We start from the raw sequence: 15,748 nt of genomic DNA on the forward strand, positions 1-15,748 counted from the left end.
AGCAAAGCTGATGACTACTCGATAGTTCAGTGTGCCATGCTTTACGGCTTAGAACCGGGACTTCAACGATGTTATGAACGTCATGGAGCATATGAGATGTTCCAGGAGTTGAAGTTAATATTTCAAGCAAATGCCCAGATTGAGAGATATGAAGTCTCCAATAAGTTCTACAACTGCAAGATGGAGGAGAATAGTTCTGTCAGTGAGCATATACTCAGAATGTCTGGGTATAACAATCACTTGATTCAACTGGGAGTTAATCTTCCGGATAATAGCGTCATTGACAGAATTCTTCAATCACTGGCACCAAGCTACAAGAGCTTCGTGATGAACTATAACATGCAAGGGATGGATAAGACGATTCCCGAGCTCTTCTCAATGCTAAAGGCTACGGAGGTAGAAATCAAGAAGGAGCATCAAGTGTTGATGGTCAATAAGACGACCAATTTCAAGAAAAAGGGCAAAGGGAAGCAGAAGGGGAACTTCAAGAAGAACAGCAAACAAGTTGCTGCTCAAGAGAAGAAACCCAAGTTTGGACCTAAGCCTGAGACTGAGTGCTTCTACTGCAAGCAGACTGGTCACTTGAAGCGGAACTGCCCCAAATATTTGGCGGATAAGAAGGATGGCAAGGTGAACAAAGGTATATGTGATATACATGTTATTGATGTGTACCTTACCAGAGCTCGCAGTAGCACCAGGGTATTTGATACTGGTTCTGTTGCTAATATTTGCAACTCGAAACAGGGACTACAGATTAAGCGGACACTGGCTAAGGACGAGGCGACGATGCGCGTGGGAAACGGTTCCAAAGTCGATGTGATCGCCGTCGGCACACTACCTCTACATCTACCTTCGGAATTAGTATTAGACCTAAATAATTGTTATTTGGTGCCAGCGTTGAGCATGAACATTATATCTGGATCTTGTTTGATGCAAGACGGTTATTCATTTAAATCAGAGAATAATGGTTGTTCTATTTATATGAGTAATATCTTTTATGGTCATGCACCCTTGAAGAGTGGTCTATTTTTGATGAATCTCGATAGTAGTGATACACATATTCATAATGTTGAAGCCAAAAGATGCAGAGTTGATAATGATAGTGCAGCTTATTTGTGGCACTGCCGTTTGGGTCATATTGGTGTAAAGCACATGAAGAAACTCCATACTGATGGACTTTTGGAATCACTTGATTATGAATCACTTGGTACTTGCGAACATGCCTCATGGGCAAGATGACTAAAACGTCGTTCTTCGGAACTATGGAGCGAGCAACTGATTTGTTGGAGATCATACATACTGATGTATGTGGTCCAATGAATGTTGAGGCTCGCAGCGGGTATCGTTATTTTCTCACCTTCATAGATGATTTAAGCGGATATGGGTGTATCTACTTAATGAAACATTAAGTCTGAAACATTTGAAAAGTTCAAAGAATTTCATAGTGAAGTTGAAAATCATCATCACATGAAAATAAAATTTCTGCGATCTGATCGTGGAGAAGAATATTTGAGTTACGAGTTTGGCCTACATTTGAAACAATGCGGAATAGTTTCGCAACTCACGCCACCCGGAACACCACAGCGTAATGGTGTGTCTGAACGTCATAATCGTACTTTACTAGATATGGTGCGATCTATGATGTCTCTTACTGATTTACCGCTATCGTTTTGGGGTTATGCTTTAGAGACGGCCGCATTCACGTTAAATAGGGCACCATCAAAATCTGTTGAGACGACGCCTTATGAACTGTGGTTTGGCAAGAAACCAAAGTTGTCGTTTCTTAAAGTTTGGGGCTGCGATGCTTATGTGAAAAAGCTTCAACCTGATAAGCTCGAACCCAAATCGGAGAAATGTGTCTTCATAGGATACCCAAAGGAAACTGTTGGGTACACCTTCTATCACAGACCCGAAGGCAAGACATTCGTTGCCAAGAATGGTTCCTTTCTAGAGAATGAGTTTCTCTCGAAAGAAGTGAGTGGGAGGAAGTAGAACTTGATGAGGTAACAGTACCTGCTCCCTTATTGGAAAATAGTTCATCACAGAAACCAGTTCCTGTGACGTCTACACCAATTAGTGAGGAAGTTAATGATGATGATCATGAAACTTCAGATCAAGTTGTTACTGAACCTCGTAGGTAAACCAGAGTAAGATCCGCGCCAGAGTGGTACGGTAATCCTGTTCTGGAGGTTATGTTACTAGACCATGACGAACCTACGAACTATGAAGAAGCGATGGTGAGCCCAGATTCCGCTAACTGGCTTGAGGCCATGAAATCTGAGATGGGATCCATGTATGAGAACAAAGTGTGGACTTTGGTTGACTTGCCCGATGATCGGCAGGCCATCAAGAATAAATGGATCTTCAAGAAGAAGACTGACGTTGATGGTAATGTTACTGTCTATAAAGCTCGACTTGTTGCAAAAGGTTTTTGACAAGTTCAAGGGATTGACTATGATGAGACCTTCTCACCCGTAGCGATGCTTAAGTCTGTCCGAATCATCTTAGCAATTGCCGCATTTTATGATTATGAAATTTGGCAAATGGATGTCAAAACTGCATTCCTGAATGAATTTCTGGAAGAAGACTTGTATATGATGCAACCGGAAGGTTTTGTCGATCCAAAGGGAGCTAACAAAGTGTGCAAGCTCCAGCAATCCATTTATGGACTGGTACAAGCCTCTCGGATTTGGAATAAACGTTTTGATAGTGTGATCAAAGCATATGGTTTTATACAGACTTTTGGAGAAGCCTGTATTTACAAGTGAGTGGGAGCTCTGTAGCATTTCTGATATTATATGTGGATGACATATTGTTGATTGGAAATGATATAGAATTTTTGGATAGCATAAAAGGATATTTGAATAAGAGTTTTTCAATGAAGGACCTCGGTGAAGCTGCTTATATATTGGGCATCAAGATCTATAGAGATAGATCAAGACGCTTAATAGGACTTTCACAAAGCACATACCTTGACAAAGTTTTGAAGAAGTTCAAAATGGATCAAGCAAAGAGAGGGTTCTTGCCTGTGTTACAAGGTGTGAAGTTGAGTAAGACTCAATGCCCGACCACTGCAGAAGATAGAGAGAAAATGAAAGATGTTCCCTATGCTTCAGCCATAGGCTCTATCATGTATGCAGTGCTATGTACCAGACCTGATGTGTGCCTTGCTATTAGTTTAGCTGGGAGGTACCAAAGTAATCCAGGAGTGGAACACTGGACAGCGGTCAAGAACATCCTGAAATACTTGAGAAGGACTAAGGATATGTTTCTCGTTTATCGAGGTGACAAAGAGCTCGTCATAAATGGTTACGTCGATGCAAGCTTTGACACTGATCCGGACGATTCTAAATCGCAAACCGGATACGTGTTTATATTGAACGGTGGAGCTGCCAGTTGGTGCAGTTCTAAACAAAGCGTCGTAGCAGGATCTACATGTGAAGCGAAGTACGTAGCTGCTTCGGAAGCAGCAGATGAAGGAGTCTGGATGAAGGAGTTCATATCCGATCTAGGTGTCATACCTAGTGCATCGGGTCCAATGAAAATCTTTTGTGATAGTACTGGTGCAATTGCTTTGGCAAAGGAATCCAGATTTCACAAGAGAACCAAGCACATCAAGAGACGCTTCAACTCCATCCGGGATCAAGTCCAGGTGGGAGACATAGAGACTTGCAAGATACATACGGATCTGAATGTTGCAGACCCGTTGACTAAACCTCTTCCACGAGCAAAACATGATCAGCACCAAGACTCCATGGGTGTTAGAATCATTACTGTGTAATCTAGATTATTGACTCTAGTGCAAGTGGGAGACTGAAGGAAATATGCCCTAGAGGCAATAATAAAGTTATTATTTATTTCCTTATATCATGATAAATGTTTATTATTCATGCTAGAATTGTATTAACCGGAAACATAATACATGTGTGAATACATAGACAAACAGAGTGTCACTAGTATGCCTCTACTTGACTAGCTCGTTAATCAAAGATGGTTATGTTTCCTAACCATAGACATGAGTTGTCATTTGATTAACAGGATCACATCATTAGGAGAATGATGTGATTGACTTGACCCATTCCGTTAGCTTAGCACTTGATCGTTTAGTATGTTGTTATTGCTTTCTTCATGACTTATACATGTTCCTATGACTATGAGATTATGCAACTCCCGTTTACCGGAGGAACACTTTCTGTGCTACCAAACATCACAACGTAACTGGGTGATTATAAAGGTGCTCTACAGGTGTCTCCGAAGGTACTTGTTGGGTTGGCGTATTTCGAGATTAGGATTTGTCACTCCGATTGTCGGAGAGGTATCTCTGGGCCCACTCGGTAATGCACATCACTTAAGCCTTGCAAGCATTGCAACTAATGAGTTAGTTGTGGGATGATGTATTACGGAACGAGTAAAGAGACTTGCCGGTAATGAGATTGAACTAGGTATTGAGATATCGACGATCGAATCTCGGGCAAGTAACATACCGATGACAAAGGGAACAACGTATGTTGTTATGTGGTTTGACCGATAAAGATCTTCGTAGAATATGTGGGAGCCAATATGAGCATCCAGGTTCCGCTATTGGTTATTGACCGGAGGCGTGTCTCGGTCATGTCTACATAGTTTTCGAACCCGTAGGGTCCGCACATTTAAAGTTCGATGACGGTTATATTATGAGTTTATGTGTTTTGTTGTATCGAAGGTTGTTCGGAGTCCCGGATGTGATCACGGACATGACGAGGAGTCTCGAAATGGTCGAGACATAAATATCGATATATTGGACGACTATATTTGGATACCGGAATGGTTCCGGGTGAGATCAGGATAATACCGGAGCTCCGGGAGGTTATCGGAACCCCCCGGGAGGTATATGGGCCCTAATGGGCTTTAGTGGAAAGGAGGGGAAAGGAGGAAGGGAGGGGGCGCCCCCCAAGCCCAATCCGAATTGGGAAGGGGGCCGGCCCCCCTTTCCTTCCTCCCTCCTTCCTCTTCCTTCCCTCTCCCTCTCCAAATAGGAAAAGGAGGAGTCCTACTCCCAGTGGGAGTAGGGCTCCCCCTTGGGCGCGCCTCCTCCCCTTGGCCGGCCCTCTCCCCCCCCCCTTTATATACGGAGGAGAGGGGCACCCCATAGACAACAATTGATCTCTTGGATCTTTTGGCCGTGTGCAGTGCCCCTCTCCACCATAGTCCACCTCGGTAATATCGTAGCGGTGCTTAGGCAAAGCCCTGCGTCGGTAGAACATCATCATCGTCACCACGCTGTCGTGCTGATGGAACTCTCCCTCAAAGCTCGGCTGGATCGGAGTTCGAGGGACATCATCGAGTTGAACGTGTGCAGAACTCGGAGGTGCCGTGCGTTCGGTACTTGATCGGTCGGATCATGAAGACGTAAGACTACATCAACCGCGTTGTGCTAACGCTTCCACTTTCGATCTATGAGGGTACGTGGACACACTCTCCCCTCTCGTTGCTATGCATCACCATGATCTTGCGTGTGCGTAGGAATTTTTTTGAAATTACTACGTTCCCCAACACCAGCCACCTGTGTGCGAAGCACGTCGGTAGAACCAGCCTCGCGTAAGCGTACGCGTAATGTCGGTCCGGCCGCTTCATCCAACAATACCGCCGAATCAAAGTATGACATGCTGGTCAGCAGTATGAATATTATCGTCCACAACTCACTTGTGTTCTACTCGTGCATATAACATCTACACATAGACCTGGCTCTGATATCACTGTTGGGGAACGCGGTAATTTCAAAAAATTCCTACGCACACGCAAGATCTATCATGGTGATGCATAGCAACGAGAGGGGAGAGTGTTGTCCACGTACCCTCGTAGACCGAAAGTGGAAGCGTTATGAAAATGCGGTTGATGTAGTCGTACATCTTCACGATCCGACCGATCCTAGTACCGAAAGTACGGCACCTCCGCGATCTGCACACGTTCAGCTCGGTGATGTCCGACGAACTCTTGATCCAGGTGAGTGTCGAGGGAGAGCTTCGTCGGCACGACGGCGTGGTGACGGTGATGATAAAGCTACCGGCGCAGGGCTTCGCCTAAGCGTGCATCGATATGACCGAGGTGGATTATGGTGGAGGGGGCACCGCACACGGCTAAAACTATGTCTGTTGTTGTGTTCTAGGGTGCCCCCTGCCCCCGTATATAAAGGAGCGAGGGTGAGGCCGGCCGGCCCTTGGGGCGCGCCAAGGAGGGGAGAAGTCCTCCTCCTAGTAGGAGTAGGACTCCCCCTTTCCTAGTCCAACTGCGAGGAGGAAGGGAGGAGGAAGGAGAGGGAGAGAGGGAGGGAAAGAGGGGGCGCCGCCCCCCTCCTTGTCCAATTCGGACTCCTCAAGGGGGGGGCACGGCCAGCCCTAAGGCCCCCTCCTCTCTCTCTCTCATAAGTCCCATGTTGGCTCATGAGTTCCCCCGGGGGTTCCGATAACCCTAGGCACTCCGATAATTATCCGGTGACCCCGGAACTCATCCGTTGTCCGAATATAGCCATCCAATATATCAATCTTTATGTCTCGACCATTTCGAGACTCCTCGTCATGTACGTGATCACATCCGGGACTCCAAACTATCTTCGGTACATCAAAACGCTAAACTCATAATACCGATCGTCACCGAACGTTAAGCGTGCGGACCCTACGGGTTCGAGAACTATGTAGACATGACCGAGACTCGTCTCCGGTCAATAACCATAGCGGAACCTGGATGTTCATATTGTCTCCCACATATTCTACGAAGATCTTTATCGGTCAAACCGCATAACGATATACGCTGTTCCCTTTGTCAACGGTATGTTACTTGCCCGAGATTCGATCGTCGGTATCTCGTTATCTAGTTCAATCTCGTTACCGGCAAGTCTCTTTACTCGTTCCGTAATGCATCATCCCGCAACTAACTCATTAGTCACATTGCTTGCAAGGCTTATAGTGATGTGCATTACCGAGAGGGCCCAGAGATACCTCTCCGACAATCGGAGTGACAAATCCTAATCTCGATCTATGCCAACTCAACAAGTACCATCGGAGACACCTGTAGAGCACCTTTATAATCACCCAGTTACGTTGTGACGTTTGGTAGCACACTAAGTGTTCCTCCGGTATTCGGGAGTTGCATAATATCATAGTCATAGGAACATGTATAAGTCATGAAGAAAGCAATAGCAATATACTAAACGATCAAGTGCTAAGCTAACGGAATGGGTCAAGTCAATCACATCATTCTCTAATGATGTGATTCCGTTAATCAAATGACAACTCATGTCGATGGCTAGGAAACTTAACCATCTTTGATTCAACGAGCTAGTCAAGTAGAGGCATACTAGTGACACTCTGTTTGTCTATGTATTCAAGTTTCCGGTTAATACAATTCTAGCATGAATAATAAACATTTATCATGATATAAGGAAATATAAATAACAACTTTATTATTGGCTCTAGGGCATATTTCCTTCATGATTTGCCTCATCGCCAATGGCGCGACGTTGGTTTAGGTTGAGTTAATCTGTTGGATCTGCAATTTGTCTATTTTTCATTAACATATTCTACTGATAGTATGCCAACTCTCATATAACCTGATCAAGATGTGCCTTATATGTGCCGTAGAGAAACAATGGGAGGCAATGAGGTTTACCATCGAGGTTTGCACATGCATGATCCTTTAGCTAATAGCACATTATTGTGCAGTTGCAGAAATCATTCTAATAGTTAGTTTTTTTTTAGCAATTTGGTCTTGCACATGTAGGTCATGCTGTCAGAGGTTTAGACCCACTGTTCGACCCATTTTGCATATGGGGAAATGAGATGTCCATGAATATCAGTCAAGTCAAGAAGCTCAGAAAGATTGTTAGGATAAAGAAACTTGCGACGAATAACGGCAAGATCTTTGTTTGCACAATGAAGAAGACATCATTCAACTATAGGATGGTACTAACTCGTTTACCTTGTTTTTTACCCTTGTGCCATTTCAAACTTTAGAACAGCTATTTATGCATATCTTTGTTTTCAGTACTTTTCAAAGCAGTTCACCGATGATTACCTCTCAAACCACCTGCACGGCCAAAAGGTGAGGAAGGTTTTCATTCAACACCCACGGTACAATATTGAAGTCTTCCTCAAAAGGATGAAGGTTGGGCGGGCAATTATCCGTAGCCACTGGCTTTAAGTTGCAAAGACATTCAACATCACTAAAGGCTCAATATTCACCTTCCGCTTCAGCAGTTTCCCAGATGATATTCATTTGTCTATTTACCGTGTATGATGCTAGTTTCCAAATGCTTTCGATGTTGCATGTGAAACTTGGTGCTGTTGTGTAATGGTGTAGCTAGCTATATGCCTATATGGTGTAACTGAGTGCTGAAGCTGTCTGATGTAATTCAATTATGAAATCCTGGTTGCTGTAATACAAATATGAAATACACGGTGTGTTTTATAAGAAATATCAATTTGATTACTAAATGAATTATCAATAGTAGGCCAATTAGCCTGCTTATTGGGGTTTTCTATTGCAGACAGTTTTTCAAACAACAACGTGGGCGACGAACTCAAACAACCCACACGGTTTCTGGAAAGTAGGCGTGTTTGATCAATGAATAATCACACACGACTTCGGCCAGAGAACTGTTTGCGTTAGGCCACCTTGCACAAACGTTTTCACATAAAAAATCGTGTGTGATATTCCAGGATTCACTGTGTGGGATGTACATACGAACGGAAACGATTGGGCCTGCATAATTGTCTCCGTTGCCTCACCCGATCCCACACGAGCTCATTTTGCCCTGCGTGGGTGACCGGAGTACCTATCGCCGATGGTTTCTGGGCCGTGTGGAAAGGACCCCCCTATCGCCCACACCTACCAGACGATGGTTTAAAACTGCATCGCGGAAAGGGGTTAAAAACCGTTTGTATAGGACGTCTTTGCACCAGTGAGTGGAGTCCCACATGCCTCGGCAATTGGATCCATCATGTATGCTATGATATGTACTAGACCAAATGTTTCTTATGCACTAAGTGTTAGTAGCAGGTAACAAAGTGATCCCGGATTAGCTCACTGGGCAGCTGTTAAAAATATTCTTAAGTACCTCAGGAGGACAAAGGATATGCTCCTAGTCTATGGAGGAGATGAAGAACTCGTTGTAAATAGTTACACCAATGCAAGATTCATGATTGATATAGATGACTATAAATCTCAATCTCGTTATGTTTTCGCCATTAATGGTGGCGCGGTGGTTTGGAAGAGTTTCAAACAAAACACTATTGTGGATTCTATGACAGAAGCATAATACATTGTGGCTTCACAAGCTTCGAAGGAGGCAGTCTCTATCAAGAAATTTCTTGAAGAACTTGGTGTAGTCCCAAGTGCGATACTTTTGCCATCCAACGAAGACCTGTATATGTCCGCTTAGCAGTCTGTATGTCCGGATTCTTATATCCTAGAAACAAATGTAAAAGCTTCATGTCGTCGTCTTCTATTTTTTCTTTCTTCACATGCATGGTCTCCCTCTCATCTCTCTCCTCCCAACGAGACACCATACAATAAATCCCACCACATGCATAGTTCCCCTCTACTCTCTCTTCTTCCAACCAGATTAATTTGTGTATAGTTTTGGATGGCTCACTCCGGCATCATGTCCGCGGACCACGTCCGGACATAAAAATGATTATATACCGAAGACATTTGTGGGTCAGCTCTAGAGATGCCCCTGAGGCTGCAAAATAGCCTTTCTTCAGTCAAGCACAGACTCAGTTTTTATTTTAATTTTAGGGGTTTTTCTTTTGCGGGGGAGCACGAACTCAGTTCAATCCTCTTAGCATCATGCGTATATGCGGTTACCAGTGACCGGGAGGAAAAGGCTAGAACTGTTTGCAGCATGTTGTAACAAAACAAAACATTACCTGTTTCGGAAAGTTAATTAAGAACCCATGCCCATATGCTTGATTTAGTTCGCTTGGAGGAATCTTTATGCTCTTGGATGAAAAGCATGCCCCGGTCAGCATCAAGACAGTGATAGGACATATACATCTACAGGGTTCTCTTTCGCTTCTTCAAGAAAGGGATCTCCGAGATGTCTGTTTCGATCAGTTATGCGCCGGCCTATCTGAAAATAATGCCACAACAGGTAGAAAAGCCACTACACTGCATCCCCTAGTGCAGTGTAGACGTGGACTCCGTGCGCTTTAAGACGTGGACTCAACTATGAGATTAATAGACATCGACGGGATGCAGAAGACGGAAGTATTTTTTGTGTCCCGTGCAAGTCATGCCATAAAATGAGTGTTCAAATGGAACAGACTTCATCCAGCTGACAAATATCATTTGGTAATTGGAAATGAAAATTCGCAGGGCTAGATTAGACGAACTCTGGAGAATTTATTTATGTTCGGAGGAGGCCCATGCTTGCAGTACCGCAGCTGCTGTATCCACTGCTTTTCAGCGGATTATATCGCAACTCAAACGCCCACATCAGCCGGGGCATAATTCTGCATTCGGGAGGCAGCTACATATATATCCTAAGTCGAAATGAAAGCTAAGAATCTGGAGTATATCGCGGATGTTCCTTCCAATATTTTACCCTTCGAGTTCCCCAATGGCAAATGCTTCAGGGAGCCAAGCCATGCCACACTGACACTGCCACGTAAAAAGTGCAGCAGAATTCCGTCCAAAGCTACGGAGAAGCGAGGAGAGGCCTACAACATGTCGTCGACCCTTGCTCCACGGCACGGCAGTGCACGGCCGCCAGCGTAGCTCAGCCCAGCGCCGGCGACTGCTTGAACGCGACGGTGGGCGCGATCCGGGAGCCCCTGCCGCGGTGCTCGGCGACGAGCTCGGCGGCGAACCACTCCAGCTTCTCCGCGTTGGTCTGCTCCCCGATCCGCCTCCCCTCGAAGAGCACCGACTCCACGTTGCGCTGCTTCATCGTCTCGTCCGCCGCCGCGAGCAGCGCCTGCACGTTCGCCTGCGTCGGGTCGTACTCCCCGTCCGGCCCGCACGGCGGCATGCTCTCCCGCTTCGCCTGATCACGCCAGAGTTAATTAACATCCAAGGAAACAGCCGTGCAGGCGGAACATGCCATAAATGGCGGGCGGGCCGAGAATTTGCTGTGCTTGCTCACCTGAATGCGCAGGTAATTGGACGAGTGGCATTGCCCGAAGGCGCGTGCAACGGCGTGGTCCACGAGGTCGGCGGCGCCATCGGCCGCGATGCGGGCGATGGGGCGGGCCCACTCCTTGGGGCCCCACCGGCGCATGCGCATGATGTCGGCGTCCGCGGTGGCCCCGGAGCCGCCCGCGCCGGAGCAGCCGCCGATGGAGAGAACGAGGAGGTCCTCGACGCCGCGCACGAACGGGAACTCGTGCTTGTTGTGCAGCACGTGCGTGATGGCGGCGGCGGCCGGGCTGCCCATGGTCGGCCCGCCGTCCACCGCGGCGCAGGAGGTCACGCCGTCCACCGACGCCACCTCGGCCGGCTCGAAGCGGCCGGGCTCCGACCAGGCCGCGCGGCCGACGTCGGAGAGGCGGAAGTCGTAGCTCCCGCTCTCCAGGGCGTCGGCGCGCGAGAACAAGAGCGGCGCGGACGACTTCAGGTCATAGCAGGAGATGAGCACGGGCTTGATGGTGTCCCGCAGGGTGAGCTCCTCGCCGAACGCAGCCTTCATGGCCGCGCTCAGCGCCGCCGTGGGCGCGGCCAGCGGGCGCTTCTTGGCGCGGCAGAAGAGGGAGGTGGACCCGGCGGGCCTGCGGAAGAGCCTGGGCGCGTGGTCCGCCACCAGGCGCCAGGTGTCCTCGGCGCGGAACAGCGGGGCGCCGCGCGAGTGGGTCGAGAAGAGCATCGCGGCGAAGACGCCGCCCGCGCCCGTGCCAGCGGCGAGGTCGAAGAAGTCGGCGACGCGCGCGTCGAGGCTCCCGGACGCGCGCTGGAGCGCGGCCTCGAGGTGCGCGAGCGCGCGGCCGGCGAGCAGCGCCCTCAGCCCGCCGCCGCCGCCATCGACGCAGAGCACGCACACCTTCCCCCGCTGCGCCGCCTTCCCAGGGACCGCCATGGCCGCCGACGCCTGCTCCGGCGGCGGCGGCTTGGGCAGCCAGAGCTGGTGCGGGTCCGTGTAGCCGAAGAGGAACTTGCTCTCGAGGATGGAGAAAATCTCGTAGTTGAGCTTGTCGGCGTCGGCGCCCCCGTGCTCCGCGTCCTCGTGCACCCGCTCCACCTGCATCTCCTCGGCCTCCTCCATGCCGGTCAACAAATTCTCGGCGGAATCCCTCCCCTACGCGGAAAGGCGACGAGAGGGGAAACAAAAACAGGATCTCGCGAGGATTCGCAAGGATTGCGCCAAGACCAGCCCGGCTGCTCGCTTTAATTCTTGTCTCTCGCTCTCTCTTTTGGTGTCGCCGCGGCTTGCTTACGGCGCCACGCTCGCTCGGCAGTGGCGCCTTTTGATTCTTGCGCGCTGCAGAGCACGCGAAGAAAGGAAGGAGCCCAAAGAGAAAGGTGCGCGAGTTATAGAGAGACCAAGCTAAGCTAATGGAGGCGAGAATAGGAGGCAGAGGTCGTCGTCTTGTCTCTCTTCACCCTCTGCTGCACCGTAACCGATGGACAGAACGCTCCTGCCGGGCCGTCGGCTGGACGCCCCTCACCTGGTCCACCGACGAGGGACCGTCTGCGCCGTCCATTCCACGTCTAGATTGGCGATACGGGCTGGGGCATGTGGACCGGGCGCGCTCATGCTGGTGCGGGAGCGCGGTCGTCAAACTGGCTGTGGCTGGGTTCCAGGGTTGAATAAACAAACGGACAAATAAGTACAGACGTGCTGCTACTACTAGTCCTACTCAGTAATTAACCAGCGAACGAGGGGCGGAAAAAGCGAAGAAGTGATTAGTATATTATACTAAATAAAACATTCATAAAAAAGAATGGTTTCGGGGGCCGCGTAATGGGGAACTAATCATGATTGCGGCCGTTCCAGGGGCTGGGTTAACTTCGCGCCACTGACGCTAGACCCGGTCCATGGCTGCGTGACATGCAACGGGAGTGGAGCGCGACCAGGCAGGGGCACAGCACTCGACCGCGCCCGCACTTTGCTGTGTCGTGCAGGCCGCGGTAGTACTACGTACGCATTTCTTTTCCCTTTCCCTTTTAATTTCTTTGCTGAGAACTGTCGGAGGCGGCAGCAGCAGCAGTACTAGTAGCATTCTGCAAAGGCATGGCAGTCAGTCAGCGTGTATGCTTTGCTCCAGTGCAATACTCCTACTGCTAGCTGTAGTTTTTTTCCTTTTTACTGCGTCCTGGAAAGGCTGCTGCGAGGTGGGAAATAGACCTGCATGCCTACATGTCGGGCATTGTTGTTAATTTGCGTGCAAGTTGAGGTGCTTACTGCAAGAAAACCGCGTGTGTCGCGTACGGTCCATGGGTGAGGAGGTGGAGAAAACGAACTGCATGCACGTGACGGTGTACAAGACTGGGTCTACCCGGCGCCGTGCAGCCAGACAAATAAGAAAAGGTGCTAGGATGGTGTCGTCGAACTACAGGGTAGAGTTGAGGGCGCACGGCCCGTGACCGTGAGCTCGAAAACCTTTGATTAGGGCAGGCAACGGGCTTCTATCCTATGCGCCGGGTCCACTGGGCGGCGGTCAAAGGCAAGAGAGCACTGCTGGTAGGGGTACAAGCCTAGGCAGGAGGAGAATGGCGTGGCCGGTGGCCTCGACCGCACGGACGGACATTCTAGCCCGAGCGCAGCAGGTGGATGAACAGAACAGAACAGTAACAGAGCATAGGTAAGAGCAACCCAACGGGCCGACCCAAACGGACAGCGACTTCGTCCTTTTTTATCCGTTTGGGTCGGCCAGACGGACACGGATGCCCGCATCCGCATTTGGGTCGGCGCGTGCGCCCAACGCTGGCCTGAACCCATTTTGACGGCGAAAAAAAATAAACGCATGCATATTAAAAAAAGAAAAACAGCATTAATTAAACATTAAAGCCGACCACGAAGGCCGGCGAGAGTCCATGCGTCCATATTTGCATTTAAAACAAAACAAAAACAGCCTAAATTACGAGGCGGCGCGCTGCCCTAGGCGTCGTCGTCGTCGTCCTCGGGGTCCGTGAGGTCGATGAGCGTCGGCGCCGGCCCGGCCCGGGCGAACGCCGTGTTCCAGAGCGCCGTCATGTCGGCTTGTGCCGGCGCAGGCACTGCCGGGGCGGGGGGTGTGTGGCCACCTGTGCAGCCGCGGCCTGGCGCGCCTCCTCCTCGGCCTCGCGTTGCTCCTCCTCGAGGTCGCGCTCGAGCATCTCGAGGTACTCGCCGTCGCGGCGCTCCTCGGCCACCCTGATCTTACGCCAGTGCTCGAGATACGCCTGCTCCTGCGCTGGCGTCGCTCCCATCCAGACCGGCGGCGCGCGTACCTACTCGCGCACTACTCCCGTCCAGGAGTAGCGCTCGATGGGGGACGGCTCCTGCTCCGGCTCCGGCTCCGGCTTGATGGGGGACGGCGGGGCCACCGGCGGCACCACGCTGTCGCCCGCCGCGGAGAGGGCAAGGGTCTGCGCCATTGTCGTCTCGTACCGAGCCTCCTCTTCCGCCTCCACTCTGCGCCGCTCGTCCTCCTCGCTCTCCTGGTAGACGGCTGCAAGGGCCGCCTGGTAGGCGTCCTCCGCCGCCTGGTCCTCCTCGCGGACGACGAGCGCCGGTGGCAGCGACCTCCGGTCGACCTCGCGCACGCCCCGTCGCCTCGCCTCCTCGTGCTCGAAGGCGAACCACCTCGCCCAGTTGGGCGAGTCGGTTGCGTAGGCCTGGTCGCAGCGCTGCTCCGGCGTCGGCAGCGCCCGCCGGCGCCGCACCTCCTCCGCGTGAGCACGAGCCGTCCGCGGCGCCGCTGGCATTGGGATCCTATCTGGATCCAGATGCCAGTCGTGCGGCAGCGTCACGTCGGGATACGGCAGAGGCTGGCGGTGCTGCCAGTGCCACTCCGCCTGGTGCACTGGCACGTTCACGCGCTACCTCTGCCGGCGAGACGCCGGCGCCGGCGGAGGCGGGAGGAACTCTGAGGGGAAAGAGGTGGCGGGGGACTTTGCCCTTGGCCTTGCTGCCGCTGGCGCCGGAGAAGAGGCCCATCTTGCTGTGGTTGTGGTGGCTAGGGTTTGCCGGTGACGAGGGAGCAAAGGATGGCAGATGTGGACGGCCCCGCCGCATGGTCGGCTTAAAAAAGGACGAGCGCCGTCGCTGACGCGTAGGCCTGTCGTCATAAATTAAGCTAACCGCGTGGGCAGCGGGTAGTTGGACGGCCGCCATGTGAGGACGCGGCGGATAGCGAGAAGGCGCGCGAAGCGTCCGTTCGGCGTCCGCGCCGACGGGGCGCAAATTTGGACCGTAAATGCGTCGGCGCAGACGCGACGCAGACATGATTTAGGTTTGGGTCGGCGCGTTGGGCCGCCACTTTTGTCCACGCCGATTCAAACGGACGCAGGCGGACGAAATGAATCGGCCCTTTGGAGTTGCTCTACCATTGTTTTCCTACTCTGTTCGAGGACGAGAGAATGGGTCGTGCGAGCCGTCTCGGCCACGCCTCCTTCGGTCGTCAGCGCTGTGCTGGTGGCGTGCGTGTCTCCTGAGTCCTGACTGCACCGGCTCGGCTCACGTGTGCCACGACCGACCATTGGGAACGGGAGACTCCACACGCTCCCAGTGCCGTTGGTCGTTGGTCATCTTCGTTGCCGCCGCCTCCTTGGCTCCTCTCCTCTCCGTCCGGTC

General features: G+C 50.8%; 1 protein-coding gene across 1 annotated transcript; it reads right to left on the reverse strand.

The window, feature by feature from the left end:
* Positions 1-10,360: 10,360 nt before the first annotated feature.
* Positions 10,361-12,561, reverse strand: LOC109766561 (patatin-like protein 6). Its single transcript, XM_020325344.4, has 2 exons — positions 11,123-12,561; positions 10,361-11,023 (listed from the first exon to the last, which is right to left on the reverse strand). Exons 1-2 carry the CDS (start codon positions 12,233-12,235, stop codon positions 10,757-10,759), a joined length of 1,380 nt encoding a protein of 459 aa, XP_020180933.1. The 5' UTR covers positions 12,236-12,561; the 3' UTR covers positions 10,361-10,756.
* Between the last annotated feature and the right edge of the window lie 3,187 nt (positions 12,562-15,748).

The sequence above is a fragment of the Aegilops tauschii genome, chromosome 4 (genome assembly GCF_002575655.3).
Source record: "Aegilops tauschii subsp. strangulata cultivar AL8/78 chromosome 4, Aet v6.0, whole genome shotgun sequence".
NCBI lineage: Eukaryota > Viridiplantae > Streptophyta > Magnoliopsida > Poales > Poaceae > Aegilops > Aegilops tauschii.

Bases quoted from the DNA above. Each gene is read 5' to 3' on its own strand.
- LOC109766561 (XM_020325344.4), bottom strand. From the start codon at position 12,235: ATGGAGGAGGCCGAGGAGATGCAGGTGGAGCGGGTGCACGAGGACGCG. The intron at 11,024-11,122 runs GTGAGCAAGCAC...TGGCGTGATCAG, and splicing joins CCAATTACCTGCGCATTCAG to GCGAAGCGGGAGAGCATGCC.